Source organism: Daphnia pulicaria, chromosome 7 (assembly GCF_021234035.1).
Source record: "Daphnia pulicaria isolate SC F1-1A chromosome 7, SC_F0-13Bv2, whole genome shotgun sequence".
Lineage (NCBI taxonomy): Eukaryota > Metazoa > Arthropoda > Branchiopoda > Diplostraca > Daphniidae > Daphnia > Daphnia pulicaria.
Genome location: NC_060919.1, coordinates 5,224,850 through 5,244,144, shown reverse-complemented (window position 1 = coordinate 5,244,144; position 19,295 = coordinate 5,224,850). Strand labels below are relative to the sequence as shown.

The following is a 19,295-nucleotide window of genomic DNA, read 5'->3' as shown; positions in this document are numbered from 1 at the left end:
ATCAGTTCAGCGATTGCTTCGTTGTAATCTCTAAGTTTTAATCTCTTAACATTCTCATGTCAAATTATTTGATCACTAACCTTGGTGTGGATTAATGTTGCCTTGTACTTGTTTTGTTGTTAGCCGCAGCATCAGGAAGATCATCGCGCATTATATTCTTCTCCCATGAGAGGAAAGTGATGTTGTCCATGTTTGAGCAATCAATTCTTTAAATCATCCCATACCAATGGGGAAAAAAAAACGAAAACCCGTACAGAAACTCTTCTGGTACTGGCACAAAAAGCAAAAATAAATAACAAATTAACAATTGTTTCGTTGGAGCTTGTTTAAATCTAACGTATTTGTATTATTTCAAAGCAAACTTTATAGGTTGTTGACAATGCCACCAAGTAATAATGCACATCTTGACCAGCAAGACGAGTTCAAAGTTTCGAATTTTAGCCTCTATAAGCGAGTGGGGTAGGGCCAATAGGGGTAAAGCCGTAGGTAGGAGGAGCTGGGGATCGATATGAAGGTGGAGATTGAGCTCTATAGGTTGGTGGAGGAGACCTGTAGGCAGGAGCCTTGTATGCAGGAGCTTGATATGGTGTTGCGGCAGAAGCCTGGTAAGACGGAGGATTGTATGCTGGTGGAGAAGGAGCCTGGTAAGCTGGAGCAGCAGGCTGGCTATATGCTGGTGGGGAAGGGGGATTGTAAGCAGGTGGGGAAGGGGGATTGTAAGCAGGTGGAGAAGGAGGATTGTAAGCAGGTGGAGAAGGAGGACTGTAAGTTGTAACAGAATCCTTGTAGGACGGCGTGGAGGATTCTTTGTAGGAAGGAGCATCACGAGTTTTGAGAGCCGAAGCGGTAGGCTCCTTGTTGGCAGGCGCATCTTGAGTCTTAGGGGCAACTGGGGCTGGTGGGGCTGGTTCCTTTGCAACCGGCACTGCTGAAGATGAAGCTTCGTTGTAGGAAGGAGCTTCACGTACTTTGGTGTTTGATGCAGCAGGAGCTGAGTACGGAAGTGCGGCTGGTGCCTGGAATGACGGTGTAGGAGGTGCAACATACCCATCAGGATGATGGGCCTCACCTTCGTACTCGACGTTAGCAGTAAAGCCATTCTCGTCGGCTTTGTAGGTAACAAACTGGGTGCGCCCATCGGGTAGTGAGACCCGGTAAGAGCCGGTGGTCACTTTGCCATCGGTTTTCTCAGAATGGATAAAATCGTTGTTTGATTCTTCGTCTAGTACATTGTAGGAATAGCTATACGGTTGAGGAGGCTGCATATAAAATTATAGCCATTAACTATCAATAATATTCAAAATCTTTGAGAAAACTTACATAGTTGACTTGAGAATCCGCGGCTTGGTTGTTGTTGTCACCGGCAGCGATGACAAGCAAAGCGGCGAAGAGAATAAACTATTACACAGATCAATTTGTATACAGTCAACATTTTTAAAAAGTAAAAATGATTAGATTTTTAATAAAATGCTTACCTTCATCATGATTGTTAAGAGAAGAGAAGTAGTTGTGTAACTGATACTTTTTTCCTTCGATTCAAACCTTTATATACCCGCTCATACTTCAATGATGACAGCTTCAAGTGAACAGAATCTTCTTGATCGTGATAATGTCAGTTGATGAGCAGCAAAACGGGGAAAAGTTCTGAATAAAACCAGTTACTTTCTATCTGAGATGATCTTCAAGTTCTTACCCATCATCTTCTTTTGTTTCCGTTTGTTTCCTGGAGTCGTTGGATTGACGGGTTTTTGACGTATCGTACAATGAGAATTGCGATGTCAAGAGGAGTAAAACAAACTAGGCGAAAATGGATGTATGCCCCAGTTGCCCCACATATTTCTACATTGGCGGATGTACAAATATTTTCCATTATGTGGAGGCGTATCGCCTAGAATATGCGACAGGACAAACAGGGCTACGTGATGCTGCATCGATTGCACATCATAGACAAATACAGATAATAAGATAAAGTAACTACAAACTATAAATATCACAACATTTGGTATTACGATATCAGCGATAAGCATAGATATATAGGACTATGGGTTGTCGATTTGGAAAAGCGACGCAACGAATGGCTGACATGTAGGACATTGTTGCTTTTTGCCCACATCCGGTTATTATTTGTTGAATTGTTCATCACATAAACCGGTTGAAGAGATAATAATTTTTTAGGTTGGTGCATAAAGGAGGTGACGATACGACAGATTTCCAGTCAAACAAGTTACCAGCAATGAATCCTGATAAGTTTTTTATTGCTCAACCGTGCTCAGCAACTTCCTAGAATGCCAACCGATAGTTGAGATGGACTAATTAATTTGGACTTTCTCCAACCTTCCCCCACCGGATTATACGGAAAGCTCACTCTTTCGTGAATTCAATTGTTTTTCGTGTGCTTCAATTAATATCACGAATATTTGGTCAAGAACAATGAGAATCATATAAGTAGACTGCGATTTTATGAATGTAACATAATAATCAAATCTAAGTATATGTGGAATTTAAAAAAAAACTTTGCCCTTTTTTAAGTTAGCGAAACATTTTTTTTCCGAATTAACTTGATGGCAGGTTGATGGGCAAAATTCTTGCGCGAAAATATCGAGAAATCTAAATGGATTCTACTAATAAGAGAATACATAATTGAGAGAAATGAAAGAGGAAACTTTGATCGAAACAGTTACACTGTCAGCCTAACTGTACAATTTTTCTGTGTGATTCACATTATTATCAAGTAATATTTTAATGGCTCCTGGTTTACAACTGAAAATCCATTCGAATTAAAACAATATATACGTCGTTGTGTACGAGGATAAGAGCGAATTCCACATGATCTAAATTCGGTAAGTGATAATCAGTGACTAGGTTATATTGCACAAAATGTTGACAAAAAGCAATAAAATCTAAACTAGACAGATATGGCTCAAATAACATTTTCCATTTATACATTCGGTAAACTGTAATAGGTAGAAGGTGTAAGCTTATCATAAGCCTTAAAGTTGTTGCATAGATTCTTGGTGGGAAAATTTAGTCTAAAGTACTGTATTTTGGAAAATTACCGCTGATGAAAACTATGTGACAAGAACTCCATTTTTAGCTGTCAAAACACACAATCACACATGCACTTGACGACATCAAACTCTTCTAGCAGACTCTTCTGTCTTGGAGGATAGGAAATGAGATTGAACCTCTGTCACACTGTTGCCGATCCTGTCATAATTATAAAGCCATTGAATGCATATTCATTCATTGTTAATTTGTTATATGTCATTTCAATATAAAACTAGATGAAACGGTGTGCAACGAACGGCCAATTTAGGGTACTCGTTTTCATGGCGCAAATTATAAAAAAACGATGAACGACACATTTTACTTCCTCCACCTAGAAACTTTATTTCAGTTAACGAAAAATACAAGTGCAAAGTTGAATGGCAGCGCATTATATATTTCTTTTGGCAGTATATTGATTTTAGCATTGGCGTCATTCAATTAAAAATCTTCAGCTTCTACGCAACCACAAAAATCTTTCCATTTTTCTTCCACTCTCCTATCAACTTGTTTTGTTTGAAAAAAAAAAAACCTGCCTGCATCAGAGAAACTATCCAACGGTGACTATAGTTAACGGGTCAAGCCACCGTAAAACAAGTTCCAGTCATTCATTAACGAGTTGTAACCCGAACTCGGCTGCTTCCGTATCATAGAATAATTTGGCACACAACGTGAGGAGCCCGTGAGAATATCGCTAATCACAAAACGCATGCCCTGACGGCAAGGACCACGAGTTTGCGACTTGTAGCAGCCCGGTCTTCCGAACTGTCCGCTCCAATAAATGTGACGGCCGTCAGCCTTTGACGGGCATGGACAGATTTGGCAGGTGGATAAGCCTTGATTTCCGTAAGGAACCATCCATTGGCCGATAGAACAGGTGCCCTATTAAAAAAAAAAAATGTGTCATGTGAGGATCATCATGGGAATATAGTTGGTTAATCATTTCATCATGCCAGGTCTTATCTTTACCTTGGTGTACGCTGGGTAGCAGCGGTTGGTTTTTTGACACCTGACATAGTTGGGTCGACTGCAACGGCAAAAGCCGTAAGAAAGATCCACTGCGGTGAAAAACTGATCGACCGGACATGGGCTCGGAACGACCAACTTACTTCTAATTTCAAAATCCAATAAAACGACTTCAATATTTCAAATGTAACTGAGACATGTGTTCTACGAGTTTACCGTGAGATAATTGGAGTGGGAGAAGTCGGATAGCACAGCTTTGTATTCTGGCAATAGCGAAAGGTCCTGGAATTGGATACTTGAAAAATAAATTTGATTTCAAATTTTATTTGAGTCGGTAGTCACTTACGATGGATAGCCGTAGCACGGCTTTTGTGTGTAGCGAATGGCACAATATCCGGGATTGCTTGAGACGGATTTGACAGGCAACGGATTTTTAGATGAGATGCAACCTGTTGAAATAATCCCAATCGAAGGACATGTGGGTTGGATAGGTCGTGCAATGGCAATGGGATTCGGAGTAAAGATTTCATTTCTGTTACAAGGTCCTTGGTAACCTTTGCGACAGTAATAGGATTTTCCACACCTACACAGAAACACACAAAGTTAACGTAGATGGGTTATCATAGTTTTATGAACTCTATACGGTTCACATAGTTATTTTTTAAGCCACGTCTCTACTACATTGTACAAATAAGGCATATAACATTTAATCAACGTAGATTTGAGCAGAAGTATCTGTCATAACAAAACACAAATATATATATTGCTGTAATCTTTTACCCATTTAAAACGTGATAAAAGAAAAAAGTTAACCAATATTTGAGGTCGAACGATGGGCTGTCAAACCGATGATTGACGGGACGTGATTAGGATCACCGTCTAACTCTCAACTCTCTACAAATATGTTACAATTGAAAATAACTTACACAACCGTAGGGCTGAATGCCGGTGGTATAATGGGCGCAGGTGACTGGCATAGACGCTTGGTTTGACATGGACGTTTAGTTTGACAGGTGCGTTTCGAATAACACGGACGCCTGGCCGTCTGGCAACGTCTACCGGTTTGGCATGGCGGAGGTTTGACCGACGGGCAGGGTTTACTGGTTTTGCATGGCGTCGGTTTCGCCTGTGTGCAGGGCCTTCCGGATTGGCATGGTTGAGGTTTCGCCTGTGAACAAGGTCTGCCAGCAGATTGGCAAGGCTTGGGAGGATTCGCAGATTGCGGAGGATTCGCATTTTGGCAAGGTCTACCGGCTTGGCAAGGCGGACGATTCGCAGATTGGCAAGGTTTACCGGCTTGGCCGCAAGGAGGTTTAACTGTTGCTGGTGGCCGGTAGGCGGGTCTCCGTGTTGGTATCACCGCATCTATTTCTCCTTCGGGTAAGAGCTCGTTAAGGTCCGGTAACCCGTCAACCGAAAAATCAGGGTCGAGCTCGTCAATCGATTCATTGTCATCTGGACCGTCGCCACTCTGATCGGCGAACATTAATTCGTCATCGTCGGAGAAGGAATATTTGTTGCCAGTTTTTTCCGGAACTGATTTCTTCTTCAACGGTTTCCCGCCTGTCGAAGCTTCGGTGGCAAGGGCGAAAATGCCCAGCAACAGCACAATAACAAAAACGTTGAACAACTTACCGGCCATTTCTGTTGGCTGAGCGAGCAGTTCAACTCGTCGAAGGATTGAAAATCAGCCACACTGGTGAGCTGCTCGACTGTCAAGTTTTGGGAGCCTTTTTATAATAGTTGCTATTTCATTTGATAGTTGAAAACGCCCAAACCGAATAGATAAGATGAAGCTCAAATGTAAAAGAGATAAACGTGTTGAAAAGGTTTCGTGACATCGTGCCAAACCCACAGGAATATTACGCCACGGCCTTTTATAGCTTAGGCTAAAACCCAGCTGTTTCTCTCGTATCACTCCGATCCTGTCAACTCCACTTTTTAGGTGGGAGTCGGAAAATGCCATCAAACGGAAACAGCATGAGTCAAAAATTCATCGAGAAACTTATGAGAATTCATATTTCCCATTGAAATATTTTTTTCTTATTTTTTCAATGATATTGTCGATATAGCTGTTTGAACGGTGAAAAATAAAATCGTTCGATTGTTCGTCACGTCTACGATGCGATAACATTACTACTCGCCATACGTAGAGGTGTAAGGCGATTTCAAAGCGCAGCTGAACAACATATTACATTTCAAATCTAAAACCCAAATTAAATTCGCTTATCGGACGATCGTGATAACGGCGCAAATAAAACTAAAAACCAACGTAAAAAAAAATAAAATAAAATAAACCCATATTAAATAAATCGAATGAAACAGAAACGAAATATTTTTTTTTTGTTGTAACACGGCGTCACTTTACAAGGGCATTTTTATAAGAGGAGATTACAATAGTACAGAATTTGGGAGGTCTTTTGAGTGTATACTGTAGGGTGTATAGTGGTGGTATAATAAGGTGTCATATCGTCTGTTCACTTTTCATTGAATAAGGTGTGTATAATAAGGTATTGCTATCAACTCGAATACAATCCTCCCGAAAAATTTTCAATTTCTTGTAAACGGCATAACAAACTATCATGAAAACAATTATATATATTCCAAAAAAAAAAACCGTATCCGCTCCTTTTGGTTAAGTTCATTTTACACTAGAGAAATAGATGAGAGAATTGAAAAACCAAACAAAAAAAAATTTAAAGAAATAACTTTTCCCATTTTTCCCGCAGACGACGAAATCGCTGCTCTCTACGCACACATAGTCACGGTCTAGTTACGGTGAGACGGTCAGGTGTGATCATGAGTGTGAGACTGAACTTTTTCGTTTCGTAATTGGCCCAAAAATAAAAAGCAAGAAATTCGAGGGAATAAGAAAAAATCAAAAAGTTGGTGGTCTTGGATGGAAGGAGCTGCAGGTGCAGGAGGACATGTGGATCATTACACAGAGGAATGAGAAGGCGCTCAAGTGCTTTCCGATATTGTTAACGAAAAGATGACGACGATGACCTAATAAACCCGATCATCTTTTTGTTTTCTTTTCAAGTAGAGATTGACGTAAATAAAAGAGGAGGGTCTTGGCTCTCGCAGTTTCTCAGTGGGCGACACCAAACAAAAACAAAAGAACCAATACACATTTTTCAGACTACAAGGGAAGAAAAAGGTGGTGACTCTATTCCTATGCTCGATACCTGCTGCACTTCAAAACAGGTATGCGGCAGAATATGTAGTTTCAATTTTTCAGACGCAAATCGCCCCGATTCGTCAATGTGGGGGGCGACGATTTTTTAAAAGTTCTAAAAATCCACGAGTCAATTTTCACAAGAAAAGACTCGGCGGATATCCTTTAGGGTATCATATCATTTGAATATTAACTATGGGACGAGAGAAAAGAATAAAAAAATTCACGTAACTTTCTAAATTTGGAGGGGGAGTTTTCGATGAGAGCAGTGGGGGGTGAGGGAGCTCTCTGCTACTGCGGCAATGATCCAGCCGTGTGAGTCAGTTCCAGTTCTTCCATCTCGTCGTTGACTTTCCTCGTCTCGTCGTCGGCGGTCGGCAGTGGGGCAAACTCTTCCGCCAGTTGCAGCTCCATCTCCATGTCGTCTTCCATCTGTCGCGTCCATACATGTTAGGAGACAAGAAGAGAAATACATCCATCAATTTCAATTCAACCAAGATAAGAGGGATCACACGAAAGGGGGTGTCGGGAGCTCTTTTTTTATTCTGTGGGGTTTTCTTTGAAACATACTATCAGCAGTCTCCTGGGTGGATCTACCAGGCAATGTTTAGTTTCCGATCGACTCTCTCTCTATAGATATTTGCGGTTGTCATTCCAATCCCAAACATGCACATCTGCAGGATAACACTCTTTTTTAAAAAAAAATCTGAATTCTTTTGGTGTTCGGTCGGGGTTGTTATTGAGGCTCGGGGAAATCAAATATCAAAAGCCGAAAAAGAGAGAAAAAAAAGGTCAAAAATAATCCAGTCATTAAAAAGTAATAAAACTATACCATGGAAAAAGAAGGGTGTTGTTATCAAACGTGATGGTTAAATTGTAAGAGAATTATATTAAAGAGTCTAACACAAAAAAAAAGTGTGTGATCGAACTGTGGTTGGTGCTGCCTTGCCAAATCGATTGCTTACGCTCTAGACTTGTGGGTTTCAAGCGAAACTTGTTTCCTTCGAGGGGGGTTATATCCATCGATTTTTCCTTGTTGCATTTGGACTCACTCGCTGTGATGATTGATATCATAACCGAGCGTGAGTTCGTCGAGTTATTTTGTTTTGTTTTCCCCCAAAAAGAGACTTTTCCAGCACACAATGGCGGTCCTTTCTTTCCCTCCTACCCCCACCGCCGTCAAGGACTGCAGACTGAAGATGCCGTTGTTGGATCTTCCTCTTCTTTGACATCTTCTTCTTCTCTGACTTCAGCCTCCGTTTCACTGTCCACACTCAACGTTATCATGGGATAGGCATTGGTTTCTCGCACCTCTTCCACCAAAGCATCATCGTCCGTATCGCCCTCCGTCTCCGTTGTCGGCGTCTGAATCTTTTCTTCCGCCGTCTGAACACACACACACACACACACACACACACGTAGGGAACTTATAGCACGTCCGTCTAATAATAAATTCATCCCTCTTGCAAAGTTCTCAAATTTGGTTACCTCCTCTAACTGACATTCTTACAATGGTAATTTGTTTTAAATATTTGTTTTGATTTTGGTTAACTTTTTTTTTTTAAATATTAGATTAGTGAATTCGATTTTTGGTATTCATTTAATAGCTGGTTTGAAATTTGGGTGATGAGTCGGTAATTCGGTGGAAGGATTCAAGGATCATTTAAGTGAATGGGAAATTGTCTATTCAGGAGTGAGTGAGGTAAAGGTTGCGTTACCTGTTTGTGCGATTCCTCTAGGTGTTTCATGAGAACGGCGACGACGACGTTGACCAGGACGAACTGGGCCATCAGGACGAAGATGACGAAAAAGATGGGAGCGATGATGCGGGACACGCAGCAGTTCTTGATGCAATCGGCCGAGTGATCGCAGTTCTCCCGCAGCGTGTCCTTCATGATGCCGTTCCAATTGTCGCCCGTGGCCACCCGGAACAGCGTCAAGAAAGCAATTCCAAAGTTGGCAAAGTGAGCGTGCTCGCCCAGTCCCTGGCACGGATGGTCGTCGTCGCACTCTTGACAGGCGGAACATGGCGATAAAACACACGAAACATTTCATTCCGGTCGGCCGGGGGGCTCATTAATTTTTTTGTTCTGGTTGTAATATTTACCCAGTCGACCAAACAATTCAACTCCGAGGGCGGCGAATATGAAGAAGAGCAAGTAGAATAAGAGGCCAAGATTGCCGACTTGTGGCAGGGCTTGCATCACCGTGTCCAACAAAGAACGGATTCCTTTGGCCATCTTCAGCAATTTCAAAACTGAAGGAAGAACGGAGAGACAACGTTAATCGTATTTAAATGAATTTAGAATTTTCTTTTTTGTAGTTCACCTCTGGCTATCCGAAGGACTCGCATGACGCGAATGATGGTGGGATTGATTGGAATTAAATCGGATTTCATTTCCTCTAAAACGATGCCACCAATGGACAGGATGACGATGGAAACGTCCAGCTGATTCCAGCGGTCCTTGATGTACCGTCTCACTCCCAGGGCCACCATTTTGCAACCGGATTCGATGATGAAGACGGCCGTGAAGAAATAATTGAAAATGCGCAAAGCAGACTCCAGTTCCTACGGCATTCCAAATCGTCGTGTACAATTTCAACAACTTCGTTTGTTGCTTATTAAAGAAAAAATAAATAAATAAAATAAGGGAAGATCAACTTACAGGCGGCATCAGGTAAAATTCCATGGCCATGGTGACGACATTGAGACCGATGACGGCGGCGATGGCCAAGTCAAAATATTTAGATGTCACCACGTTGTGAATCAGCAGCCGAGAACGTGAATAATTGGTGTAATACGGTGGCCGTCGCATCTCTGGAAGGGATTATTACGTCGAGCGAAGAAAAGAAAAGAAAAATCAAATGACTGAACTAAATAGTTAACATTCGTCGTGAATGGAATCATCAATCGAAACCACACAGACAAACACAAACTGCACGCAAAAGAAATTGTCAAACATGTGCCTAATAATAATGTAGAATATAATAAAGCTCGCAGACCCCCCAATCGCCGCTTGGAAATCAGGGCCAAAAAGTTGAAATCACACGCAAACTGATTGTGGTGATACATTTGTAAAAAGAAGAAAAAAATGAAATTGTGTGTGGCATTCAGAATACATGACGTATACTACTAAAGGAGTGACGACGTGCCGTTAATGTCAAATCTCTGATAGCGTCATTAAAGAAAAGTCATGCCGCAGCTCGTCGACTATACGTAACTAGAATTACAAAAATTTGAATTCATTCTGATGGTAATGAGATGTAAGGCAATCCACATAATAGAAAGGGAATTATCTATATAGTAGGTACTAGATACAGTCGCAAGGGTGCGAACAAACAAGTCGGCGATGTTTGTTTCCTGGAATGGATTTATCAGTGATCCCGACAGTCACAGTTGGATCAATAAAAAAAAAATCAAATAAATAAATAAATGTTGGGGGGTGTGTTTTTGGGGGCTATGTGAAGTAATAATCTTGATAAGCCAGCGAAATAAAAAAAATCACACCAGTGCAAATATTTTTATGATTGGGGGATGTGGGTTTTGTGTATGTTGCTGATTTGTTTTTTGTTTTATGTTGTTGCTATCTCTAGACTAGTATGTGGCTAGAAGAGGTAAAGAAATAAAACAACAGTGAGTGGGTCAGGAATGGCTAATTTCCTACCCGTTTTCACGGCTCTGGGCTTAGGTCCGCGTTCAGTGCCATCGATGACGTCATTGAGTGCGACTACAATACCAACTTGAACAAAAATGGCATTTCAATAATAAAATACAGGAAAAAAAGAAAAAGGAGAAAAAACATATTCGGTTCCTTTCGCGACCTGAACGACGATAAACTCAAATCAAAACCAACCAGACTCAAAAAAGAGAACAGAAAGAATTCTACGGTGAGATGAAATGAAAAGACACTAAAACGCTGCAGTCGATAGATTAAGTCAATAAAGATAAGAGAAAAGAAGTGGAACGGAAACGAGGTCCTATGGAACGAAGAAGCTAAACACCGATAAGAAATTCAACAGTACGATAATGCGAAAGTGTCTAAGTGGTGGCCACTAACGAGAGAAGGCAGTAATAAATAACGAGAAGGATTAGAGCGGACTAGGCTATATATAAAAAACAGCGTGAAGTCGGCTTTTTGTCACACTTCTTAGAGATATGAAAATAAACTCGGAAGATAAATAATGAAGTGGAGCGTACGGGGTCGCTGGGAGGGAATCACTCAAGTAAAAAAAAAAAAAAAACTTAATTAAACAAAGTGTCATATATGAACTGAACAGCTCCCGCGAATTAATTTCAAAAGTCTAAAGCGCCACATCTTTTCCAGCTTAATTAAATCTAATAAATAAAAAGTGATGGCGGGGAAAGTTGGGCGGCCTAGAGAAAAATGTGACAAGATAACGTTATCGATTTACTTCGTCGCTTCTTCTCCATTTTGCGCGCCCGCTTGGCCATACGTCGAGCTCGCTCCTCCTTCTCCTGCTCCTCACGGCAACGGTGAAAGTTCTCGACGACGACACCGACGAACATGTTGAGCACGAAGAAGCCGACCAGCAGCAGAAACGAGATGAAGTAGATTAAGCGCCACTCACTGTAATTCTCGATCGGCTGGCCATTCAAACGCAAAAAGTGTGTCAATCAATTTTCTCAATTTTGATTTTCAAATTCTTTTTGAGTAGACAGAACCTGTTGGTCGACCCCAACGGCGTCCAGCCCAGTGTACATGATGTTGACCCAGCCGTCTTTGGATGAGAGGACAAAGAGGGCCATCAAGGCCTGTCCCAGGTCGTCGAAATTGTAGGCGCGGTTGACCCACATATTGCGAGGATCGGCCGCCAGACAATCGGTCCGATTGCGAACCGAACGGATGTTGGGTCCCTCGCAGTAGAAGAAACTGCCTTTGAATAACTGTCCAAGGAGCAAAGATTCAAAGAATAAATAAATAAGTCGGCCGACAGAGGTCTCTATAGAGGCATTCACTGTACCTGGACTCCCAAAATTCCAAAGATGATAAAGAACGTGCAACAAATGAGCACAATGTTCCCGATGGGCTTCAGCGAAGATAGTAACGTTTGAACCACCAATTTCAAGCCGGGCGCCCGGTTAATGACACGTAGCGGTCTCAAGGATCGCAACAGCCGGAAGACCTGAGAGAAATGACAAAATTGCGCCATTGAATGGTATTTTTAAAAACTGTCAATTGGAATTGTCGCCTTACTCTGAGAATGCCAAAAATGCGTGGGCTGCCGCTAGAGAGAAGCGACATGAGAATATCGACGATGGAGACGGTGACGAGTAGTCCGTCCATGATGTTCCATCCGGAATCGAAGTAAGCGTTGGAGCCGTAGAACATGCCAACGGCCAGCACTTTCAACATCATTTCGATGGCAAAGACAAAGGTGAAGACATAGTTGGACAGGGAAAGGAAGGCACGCTCGAACGAGTCGGGAGGAATGAGCGGCCGTTCCATGGCCAGCGTGACGCAATTCAATCCGATGAAAAACAGGATCGAATGGTCGAACCAACTCTTTCTCACCAAGTTACCACAAGACTGCCGGATGCTGCCGATTCCAGCCCCCACCAATTAGAATAACGCGTTATATTCATCATCAACTACACAATTAATTAATTCAGCGCAGATGCGCAAAACCGGGCCACTTACGAATTTTCCGGCGATAGGAGGAAAAGGGCGTAATCTTCGCGCTCCTTGAGCCGCGGGAAACGCTCATAGAGGCGGACAATCAACGGTTTCTTGGCCGCCACCACCACTTCCTCTTCCGTCTTGGTGGTGGCGCTGTTGGCTCCCGTCTGTCCCTCCCCGATGGAGAAATTGAAGTTGCTGCTGTTGTTGTTGTTGTTGGGCTGCTGACACGCCAGACAATCGCTGTTTATAGGTATTCGCGTAATCGAAGTGATCCGCCAAGGGCTTACCGTCAGGTTATTGAAACCGGGCGATGGAGTCCGCGGCGACGAGCCGTTACTGCGGATGGAATTCTGCGGACTGAGCGTCGTCGGACTGCCAAATGAGTTCTGATGAGACAGGATCGGTTTCCGGTTGAACGGCTGGTGGATCCCGTCGTGCTGGACGCTGCCGTTGCACGCGAGTCGATCGTGATTACTGCAACTGGACACACAGGAATCCAATGGATTATTCAGTCTGGAGCTCTTAAAAAACAATACGAAGAAAATCGACGAATACCTCGGCTGTCGTTGGTTGTTGAGGTTGTTGAGAAGGTTGTAATTGCCCGCATTTCGATCCTCTTCCAGCTCGGCTTCCAGATCCGCTTGTGACTCGACATTAGGCATCCCGCCCGTCTCGCGCGACGACAGTTTCCTCCACAATTTCTTGCTGCCCTGACGCAAAACGCCGTTGCCGCCGCCGCCGCGATCCTCCGAGGGAGATAGCGGCAACAGCGAATTGGTGTCGGCCGACTCTTCCGGCGAAGAAATCATCGGGCCTCTACTCCACCCCCCACAGGGGCGAAAGAAAACGACAAATGGCTTCGTCAGTCAAGTGGCAAATACGAAGAAGAAGAAGAAATAAAAGGAAAAACTTAAGCGAACCCTGAGGGAGCTGCCAGACTGCTCTTCCGGCTAAGAATACTTCGAGTGGGCATTATCGGGGTGAGGCTGGATCGGCGGGAAGATCTCGAGCTGGCACACGATCTGTTGCTCGGCGTCCGCAGTAAAGATGGCGAACTCAGCGTCTCAAGTCCCTGTGTGTGTGTGCGCAGTGTGCCAAAGGATTAGCGGTCGAGGGTCCTTTTCACCGGCGGTTAGGAGGGGGGATAACAAGTTTACAACAAGTTACGATTCCGCAATTTCACTCACCAAATTGATGCCGTCGCCGTGCAGGGGCGAAGTTTCGGCGGAAGTCCGCGGCGAGGACAATCCCACCAACTTGACCGACTTCAAGGGAGACAGTCTGACGCAGGACGACGAGCTGCTGTCCCTGCGGCTGCAAATGGAATCAAGTGTGGCGTTGGGAGATCCTTGTGGAGTGGCCGCCGTGTGGGTGATGATGGGAGCGGCCGCTGACGGATGCAATAAATGCTGAGACGACGACGACGACGCTCCTGTCGTCTCCATCCTTTCCGAACCATTGATCGCTGTCCTCGTTTGGAATTCTGGTCGGGAAATAACGGAAGGCGGCGGTGGCTGACAGAGCAGGATCGTTTCTGTTGGGAAGTAAACAAACAAGAGAGAAGAGCAGAATGATTTAAGTGTTTTTCTTTCGATTGGGACGTGTTTGTGTCGAACGAACGTTTGAATGAACCTCTGTCGATGTTTGACTTTGGATCGTAATGGTTCGGGCTTCCGGGGCAGTCGAGCTGGCTCTTATTGTGCAAGGATTCGCGACGCTGTTGCTCCTGAATGGCATTATACGAATTCTCCTTAAGACGTCGCTGTTGTTGAGACTCCAACAATGCCAGTTTGGCTTGTTTGCGCTCCTCCTACATCATATATACACAGCCGGAAGGAGGGGAGGAGGATGGCGTCAGGAGGATTAGGATCGACAAGAAAAGAAGAAGAAAAAAAAGTTTGTTAGTACAAAACGGCGCCCGTTTGTTTAAACAACCAACGATGAAGTCGGGGGAATGGACAACATAAGAAGAAAAAAAAAGAGTTGGCTTCGTGTGTATAACGAAATCCCGCTCCTTCTTTTTCGCCGGATCCAACTCTCCCCGTCCCCTCCTTCATCATTCTCACATGATTTGTTGTTGTTGCACATTCCTCATGCGAGTAAAAAAGAAAAATGAGCCGCAAAAATAAAAAGGAAAAGTAAAAGAAAACAGCTCATCGATTTCAATCATGCGGTTAGACTCTTCTTCTCTCGCGTCTTTATGTGATACACACACACACCATTGATGCTGTATGGGCCTTTTGGCGGGGATGGGGTCATTAAGATCGATCAAAGTCACACGCCGGAGCACAGAAATAAGATGTGGTTGGTGTACATGTAGAAACAAAATGATGCACACCGCACAAACACAGAGCACACAGAAAAATCTACGACGTTGAATAAAAAAAAGAAATCACACACACAGAAAAAAAGGGGGTAAGAAACTATGGGTAGTATCAACTTCTTTTTCCCGTCGTTATTGGAAGTTGTTTTTTTTTTTTTTTTTATTTTATGGTATGCGGTGGTGGTGGTCTATTCTATATGTACATTTTGGCTTGGGTAGCCGGAGGAACCGTCTTTTTTATCCTCCGTTTGTTTATTGATTTATGTGTTGGGCTTTTCCATCTCTGTCTGGTTCTTTAATGAGGTAATGATTATTAGATAACTGGATACATTGAGGATAAGGGGGGAGGCTAGAAAAAAAAATTAGGTATTATGCGTCACATGAAAAGCTTTTTCGCTCTATCCAAACTCTAAACGATAAAGCCACGAATATACAACGCAAGGATGCGTGTTTCTTTTCGCCTCAAGGGAGATATTCGAGAACATGTGAAAGTGGTTGACGGTGGAAAAGAAAGAAGAAAAAAGTTATCAAATGTATGCGGAACCGTTGACGTTGTCGTAGAAAATGTCAAGTTCATTAACGAGAAACGTCAAAAATTCCCCCATTCACTTGTGTGCCACAGCCATCCTTGCACATGTCCTGAATTGTCAATGGATCGAGATAATAACGTCAATAAAAAAAGCGCGGGGTTGGGAGGGAGCGTTCTACAGAGACTATAAGGCCACTTGTATCAAAAATTTGTCTTTTTTTTTTTCGAAAATAAAATATAACAGCGGCCAACACACAGACACACAGACGAGACGGACCTCGAGTAGCAAGTCGGCGAGTTCGGCGCTGTTGATGACCGGTGACGGGGTGTAGTCGACTTGGTGCAGTCGACTGTCACCACCGTAGCCGACGGGACTGCAACTCTCCTCCGTCACCGACGATCTCGAAAAGTAGTTGTCGTGCTGTTGTTGGAGCTGCTGGAGCTGCTGCTGTTGCTCTTGAGGTGAGTCAGGTGACGAATCGTTAGGCGGAGGGGGTGCCTGCTCATCGTGACAAGAGCCGGCGCCGGATGTTCCTTCGTCCTGGATCGACAGGGCGGCAGCCGTGGCCAAAGCCCTTGCCGCGTGACGCTCCTGTCTGGCCTGCTCCCGCTGCTCACGTTCCAATCGCTCCGTTCTCTACACACACACACACACACACATTCACCATGAGGGGAGTACCCATGGGTGATGGCCAAGATGACAACCGTAACCGCAAAAACAACAATGACACTTTCTTGACAGCCTCCATTATTCCTTTTCAATCCCCAACCCAAACAAAATGTTCCCGGGACCATTTTTTCGTTGGTTTTTTTGTTAGTTAGGCATTCCAGATTCGAGTTAAATTTCAATTCTCCAATTGAAGTGATCCATGCAAATGTCAAATCAAATCAAAAATAGGCTAGCTTATGTAATCACACCATGCCAGGTGAAATCGGAATCAGTTAAATTCGTTTCTGTTTTTCCTCGTTTCTGTTTGTTTGACAAAAGTTTAATAGAAATTCCGACGGTTATTGTTTCTCTCTTTTGTTGTGTTGGCCGTGTGGCGACAGAAAATCAATAGAAAGTCCGAATGTAAATGCGTGTGTGGTGGGTACGGTGGTGTGCGCGCCCACCAATAAATAGGGAGTAGGCTAGCTAGCCGTTTATAGATCGTGTTGTTACGTACCTCGGCGGAGAAACCTTCGACGAGAATGGCGACGAGTAGATTGAAGAGGACGTAGTTGCCAAACGTCATGAGGGCCACGAAGTAGAGGGCCGCCCAATGGCTCGTCTTCTCCATGCCGTTGAAGAGGACGACATTCCAATCCTCTTGTGTCAAGATCTATACACGCCAGCAGACACACACACAGAGACACCGCGGCGTTATACACATTCAATGGCAAAGAATTATGTGCTAGGATCGGGATTGGGGAAGCACGGAATTGGAACGGGACACAAAAAGGGTGGGGAGGGATTTTGATGTTTTTTTATATTTTAAAAGAAGTTCATTACTAGGGGGGGGGGTAAGAAGGAATTTGTGTTCCAAGGTTTTATCCCGGAAAAAAACAAACGTACAAGGATAAGGATGGAAAGAATGACATCATCGAGAGGATTTCGGTAAAAACTATGTACTGTGAGAGAGTAAAAGGAAATATCTAAAACACATGAGTGATCTCTGTTGAGGGGAAGGGGTCTACTCTATTTTATATATGCAGTCAAAGATAAATGTTAAAAATGTTGGGCTGTCATAATTGTTTTTAAAAAATTCACTACTAATTAATGAATGAATAACATTACTGTATCTTGTGTAATGTTTGGTTTTTTAGATTAATATAATCAATTGACGGGTTAAATTGTACGACACGCTACTTGCCTGGAAGACGGTGACAGTAGCCCAAAGCAAAGTGTTGAAGTGTTTTCGGTCGCAGACGCAACCGGGATCCCGGTCGAGAATCTCCGAGCACGTGCAAGATCGGGAGCCGTCCTCTCGCATGCAAAATTTACCGCCAAACAGATACATGCCTAGTACGCTGTCATGGCGTCATCGACCGTCAACAAATTGGACAAATTAGGAGAGAAAACGAAAATAAGAAGAGACAAAAAGAAATAAACACATCTAATGGCACGGTACAATCAAAGAACACATTTAATAGAACGGGCAGCCAAAACATAAATTTTAAAAAAAGTCCGTGGCCGTTTATGAATATTTCATCATCAACTCCTTGAAAATTGAAAAAAATATTGAACTGTACGACTCGTCGTCTTCATCATCATTTTCTTTTCTTGGTAATGACGACGATATTATCGGGGACTGATTCGATCCCGCCTACACGACAACATTTGAATGAGCACTTTTTTCTTTCGTTTTCTTTCACCCTCCCATTTTTCCATTCCGAGGGGAAATTGTAAAGACGCTGTTGAAATGCAATCAGGAGAAGACGGAACGACACGAACGATTTGTCTGTCCCACAACGCCGATGACGGAAGGGGGGAGGGGTTTCAACTATTCCGAGTAGAAATAAGGGATAAAAAAAAAGGGAAGGATCTTTTCATTTTTTGGGTGTTATCTTTCACACTCATCACCCATCGACCAACTGCTGCTGCTGCTGCTGCTGCTGCTGCAATGGTGTTGACATGTCTCACAGACACACTCGACTCGTCGCTTCAGTCTCCCCCGACGCCCAGATCAGCTCTCCTCTCTGCGGATGTGTCGGCCGTGCGAGATTGAAGAGTTCTCCATTACTGCCAGCTTATAGACAAGTAGCTAGGGAAATGGGCTATAGACCGGACAGCTGCTGCTGCTGCAACCTCCTATTCCTCCCCCCCTTTCTCTCTCACTCTCTCGGTGAATAATCAAAGGATATCTTTGCGTTACAGGAGCCGCGACACACGTACACACCCTGGGTTTCTTAGAGGTCCTAGATTGAGCCACCTAATATGTATAAATCAGTCTAGACTCTAGACTCTGTCTCTCCTTTATCGCGCTACTCTAGCCGCGGTTTATTGACCGTTTTCTGGCAGCGACGTCATAACTCTTTCCGGACGACCTCTCCTCTTCTTCTTCCTCCCCCCTTTCTCTTCTCTTCTTCTTCCGACATCAAATAGTAAAAGCCAAAAATGGTAGAGGAAGCAAAAGTCGGAAGAAGAAGAAGTAGTAAGAGATTGCCGACATAATTAGTCGAGCCCCCCCATCCACCCAGAGTTTGGCGTACTTCTCCTTCCTGTGTCTTTGGATGTCAAACGACCCGCGTCGCGATGAATTCACCAGAAGATATGACGGGTCGCGGCAAGTCCTCTCTATATCTGATCGACTAATATCCTGTGCGCGCGGCCATCGATCTGTAACAAGTTGATTTCAGCGCCTATATTCGAACCGACGATCAATTGAAACGGCCGTTTCGGCAGATCGATTATTACGAATGGAAACGTCACACATCGTCATCTATTCTAAAAGGAGGGAAAGAAAAAAAAAGAAAAATAGGCACAGCAGCACAGCCCGGCTACTAGATGGAAGAAGTCAGCCAGTTAGAAGCCTGGGGGGTTAATAATGAGCCTATACAGCAGCGACGTTAAGTGGTAAGGAACCAGACAAAATGAAAGAAAAAGAAAAAAAATACGGACTTGTGTGTATA

General features: G+C 43.5%; 3 protein-coding genes across 16 annotated transcripts in view; all 3 read right to left on the bottom strand.

The window, feature by feature from the left end:
- Positions 1 to 325: 325 nt before the first annotated feature.
- LOC124349898 (extensin-like) lies at positions 326 to 2,910 on the bottom strand. Of its 2 annotated transcripts, none has more exons than XM_046800829.1 (4): positions 1,694 to 2,910; positions 1,476 to 1,596; positions 1,321 to 1,398; positions 326 to 1,259 (listed from the first exon to the last, which is right to left on the bottom strand). In XM_046800829.1, exons 2-4 carry the CDS (start codon positions 1,482 to 1,484, stop codon positions 438 to 440), a joined length of 909 nt encoding a protein of 302 aa, XP_046656785.1. In that variant the 5' UTR covers positions 1,485 to 1,596; positions 1,694 to 2,910; the 3' UTR covers positions 326 to 437. The 2 variants fall into 2 exon arrangements, with proteins under 2 accessions (XP_046656785.1, XP_046656786.1); XM_046800830.1 differs by having other exon boundaries at positions 1,476 to 1,593.
- A 454-nt stretch (positions 2,911 to 3,364) lies between these two features.
- LOC124349666 (neurogenic locus notch homolog protein 3-like) lies at positions 3,365 to 5,746 on the bottom strand. Its single transcript, XM_046800438.1, has 5 exons — positions 4,938 to 5,746; positions 4,358 to 4,594; positions 4,228 to 4,293; positions 4,015 to 4,156; positions 3,365 to 3,927 (listed from the first exon to the last, which is right to left on the bottom strand). The coding sequence occupies exons 1-5, from the start codon at positions 5,651 to 5,653 to the stop codon at positions 3,616 to 3,618; spliced, it is 1,473 nt and encodes a 490-aa protein (XP_046656394.1). The 5' UTR covers positions 5,654 to 5,746; the 3' UTR covers positions 3,365 to 3,615.
- A 582-nt stretch (positions 5,747 to 6,328) lies between these two features.
- The window catches only part of LOC124349362 (voltage-dependent T-type calcium channel subunit alpha-1G-like), a 33,299-nt gene continuing 20,332 nt past the window's right edge, over positions 6,329 to 19,295 (bottom strand). For 3 of the 13 annotated variants that reach the window (XM_046799870.1, XM_046799868.1, XM_046799873.1), the window contains 19 exons: positions 17,537 to 17,693; positions 16,850 to 17,005; positions 15,961 to 16,320; positions 14,452 to 14,641; positions 14,019 to 14,365; positions 13,752 to 13,903; positions 13,387 to 13,647; positions 13,119 to 13,311; positions 12,850 to 13,052; positions 12,406 to 12,748; positions 12,173 to 12,334; positions 11,874 to 12,095; positions 11,603 to 11,795; positions 10,855 to 10,929; positions 9,856 to 10,007; positions 9,518 to 9,758; positions 9,297 to 9,446; positions 8,908 to 9,200; positions 8,286 to 8,575 (listed from right to left, as the gene is read on the bottom strand). In XM_046799870.1, coding sequence (XP_046655826.1) covers positions 8,369 to 8,575; positions 8,908 to 9,200; positions 9,297 to 9,446; positions 9,518 to 9,758; positions 9,856 to 10,007; positions 10,855 to 10,929; positions 11,603 to 11,795; positions 11,874 to 12,095; positions 12,173 to 12,334; positions 12,406 to 12,748; positions 12,850 to 13,052; positions 13,119 to 13,311; positions 13,387 to 13,647; positions 13,752 to 13,903; positions 14,019 to 14,365; positions 14,452 to 14,641; positions 15,961 to 16,320; positions 16,850 to 17,005; positions 17,537 to 17,693 — 4,057 coding nt within the window. In that variant the 3' untranslated portion in view covers positions 8,286 to 8,368. Of the gene's footprint in view, positions 7,622 to 8,285; positions 8,576 to 8,907; positions 9,201 to 9,296; positions 9,447 to 9,517; positions 9,759 to 9,855; positions 10,008 to 10,854; positions 10,930 to 11,602; positions 11,796 to 11,873; positions 12,096 to 12,172; positions 12,335 to 12,405; positions 12,749 to 12,849; positions 13,053 to 13,118; positions 13,312 to 13,386; positions 13,648 to 13,751; positions 13,904 to 14,018; positions 14,366 to 14,451; positions 14,642 to 15,960; positions 16,321 to 16,849; positions 17,006 to 17,536; positions 17,694 to 19,295 lie in introns of those variants that run through there. The other 10 variants (XM_046799878.1, XM_046799876.1, XM_046799879.1 and 7 more) reach the window with 8 other exon arrangements.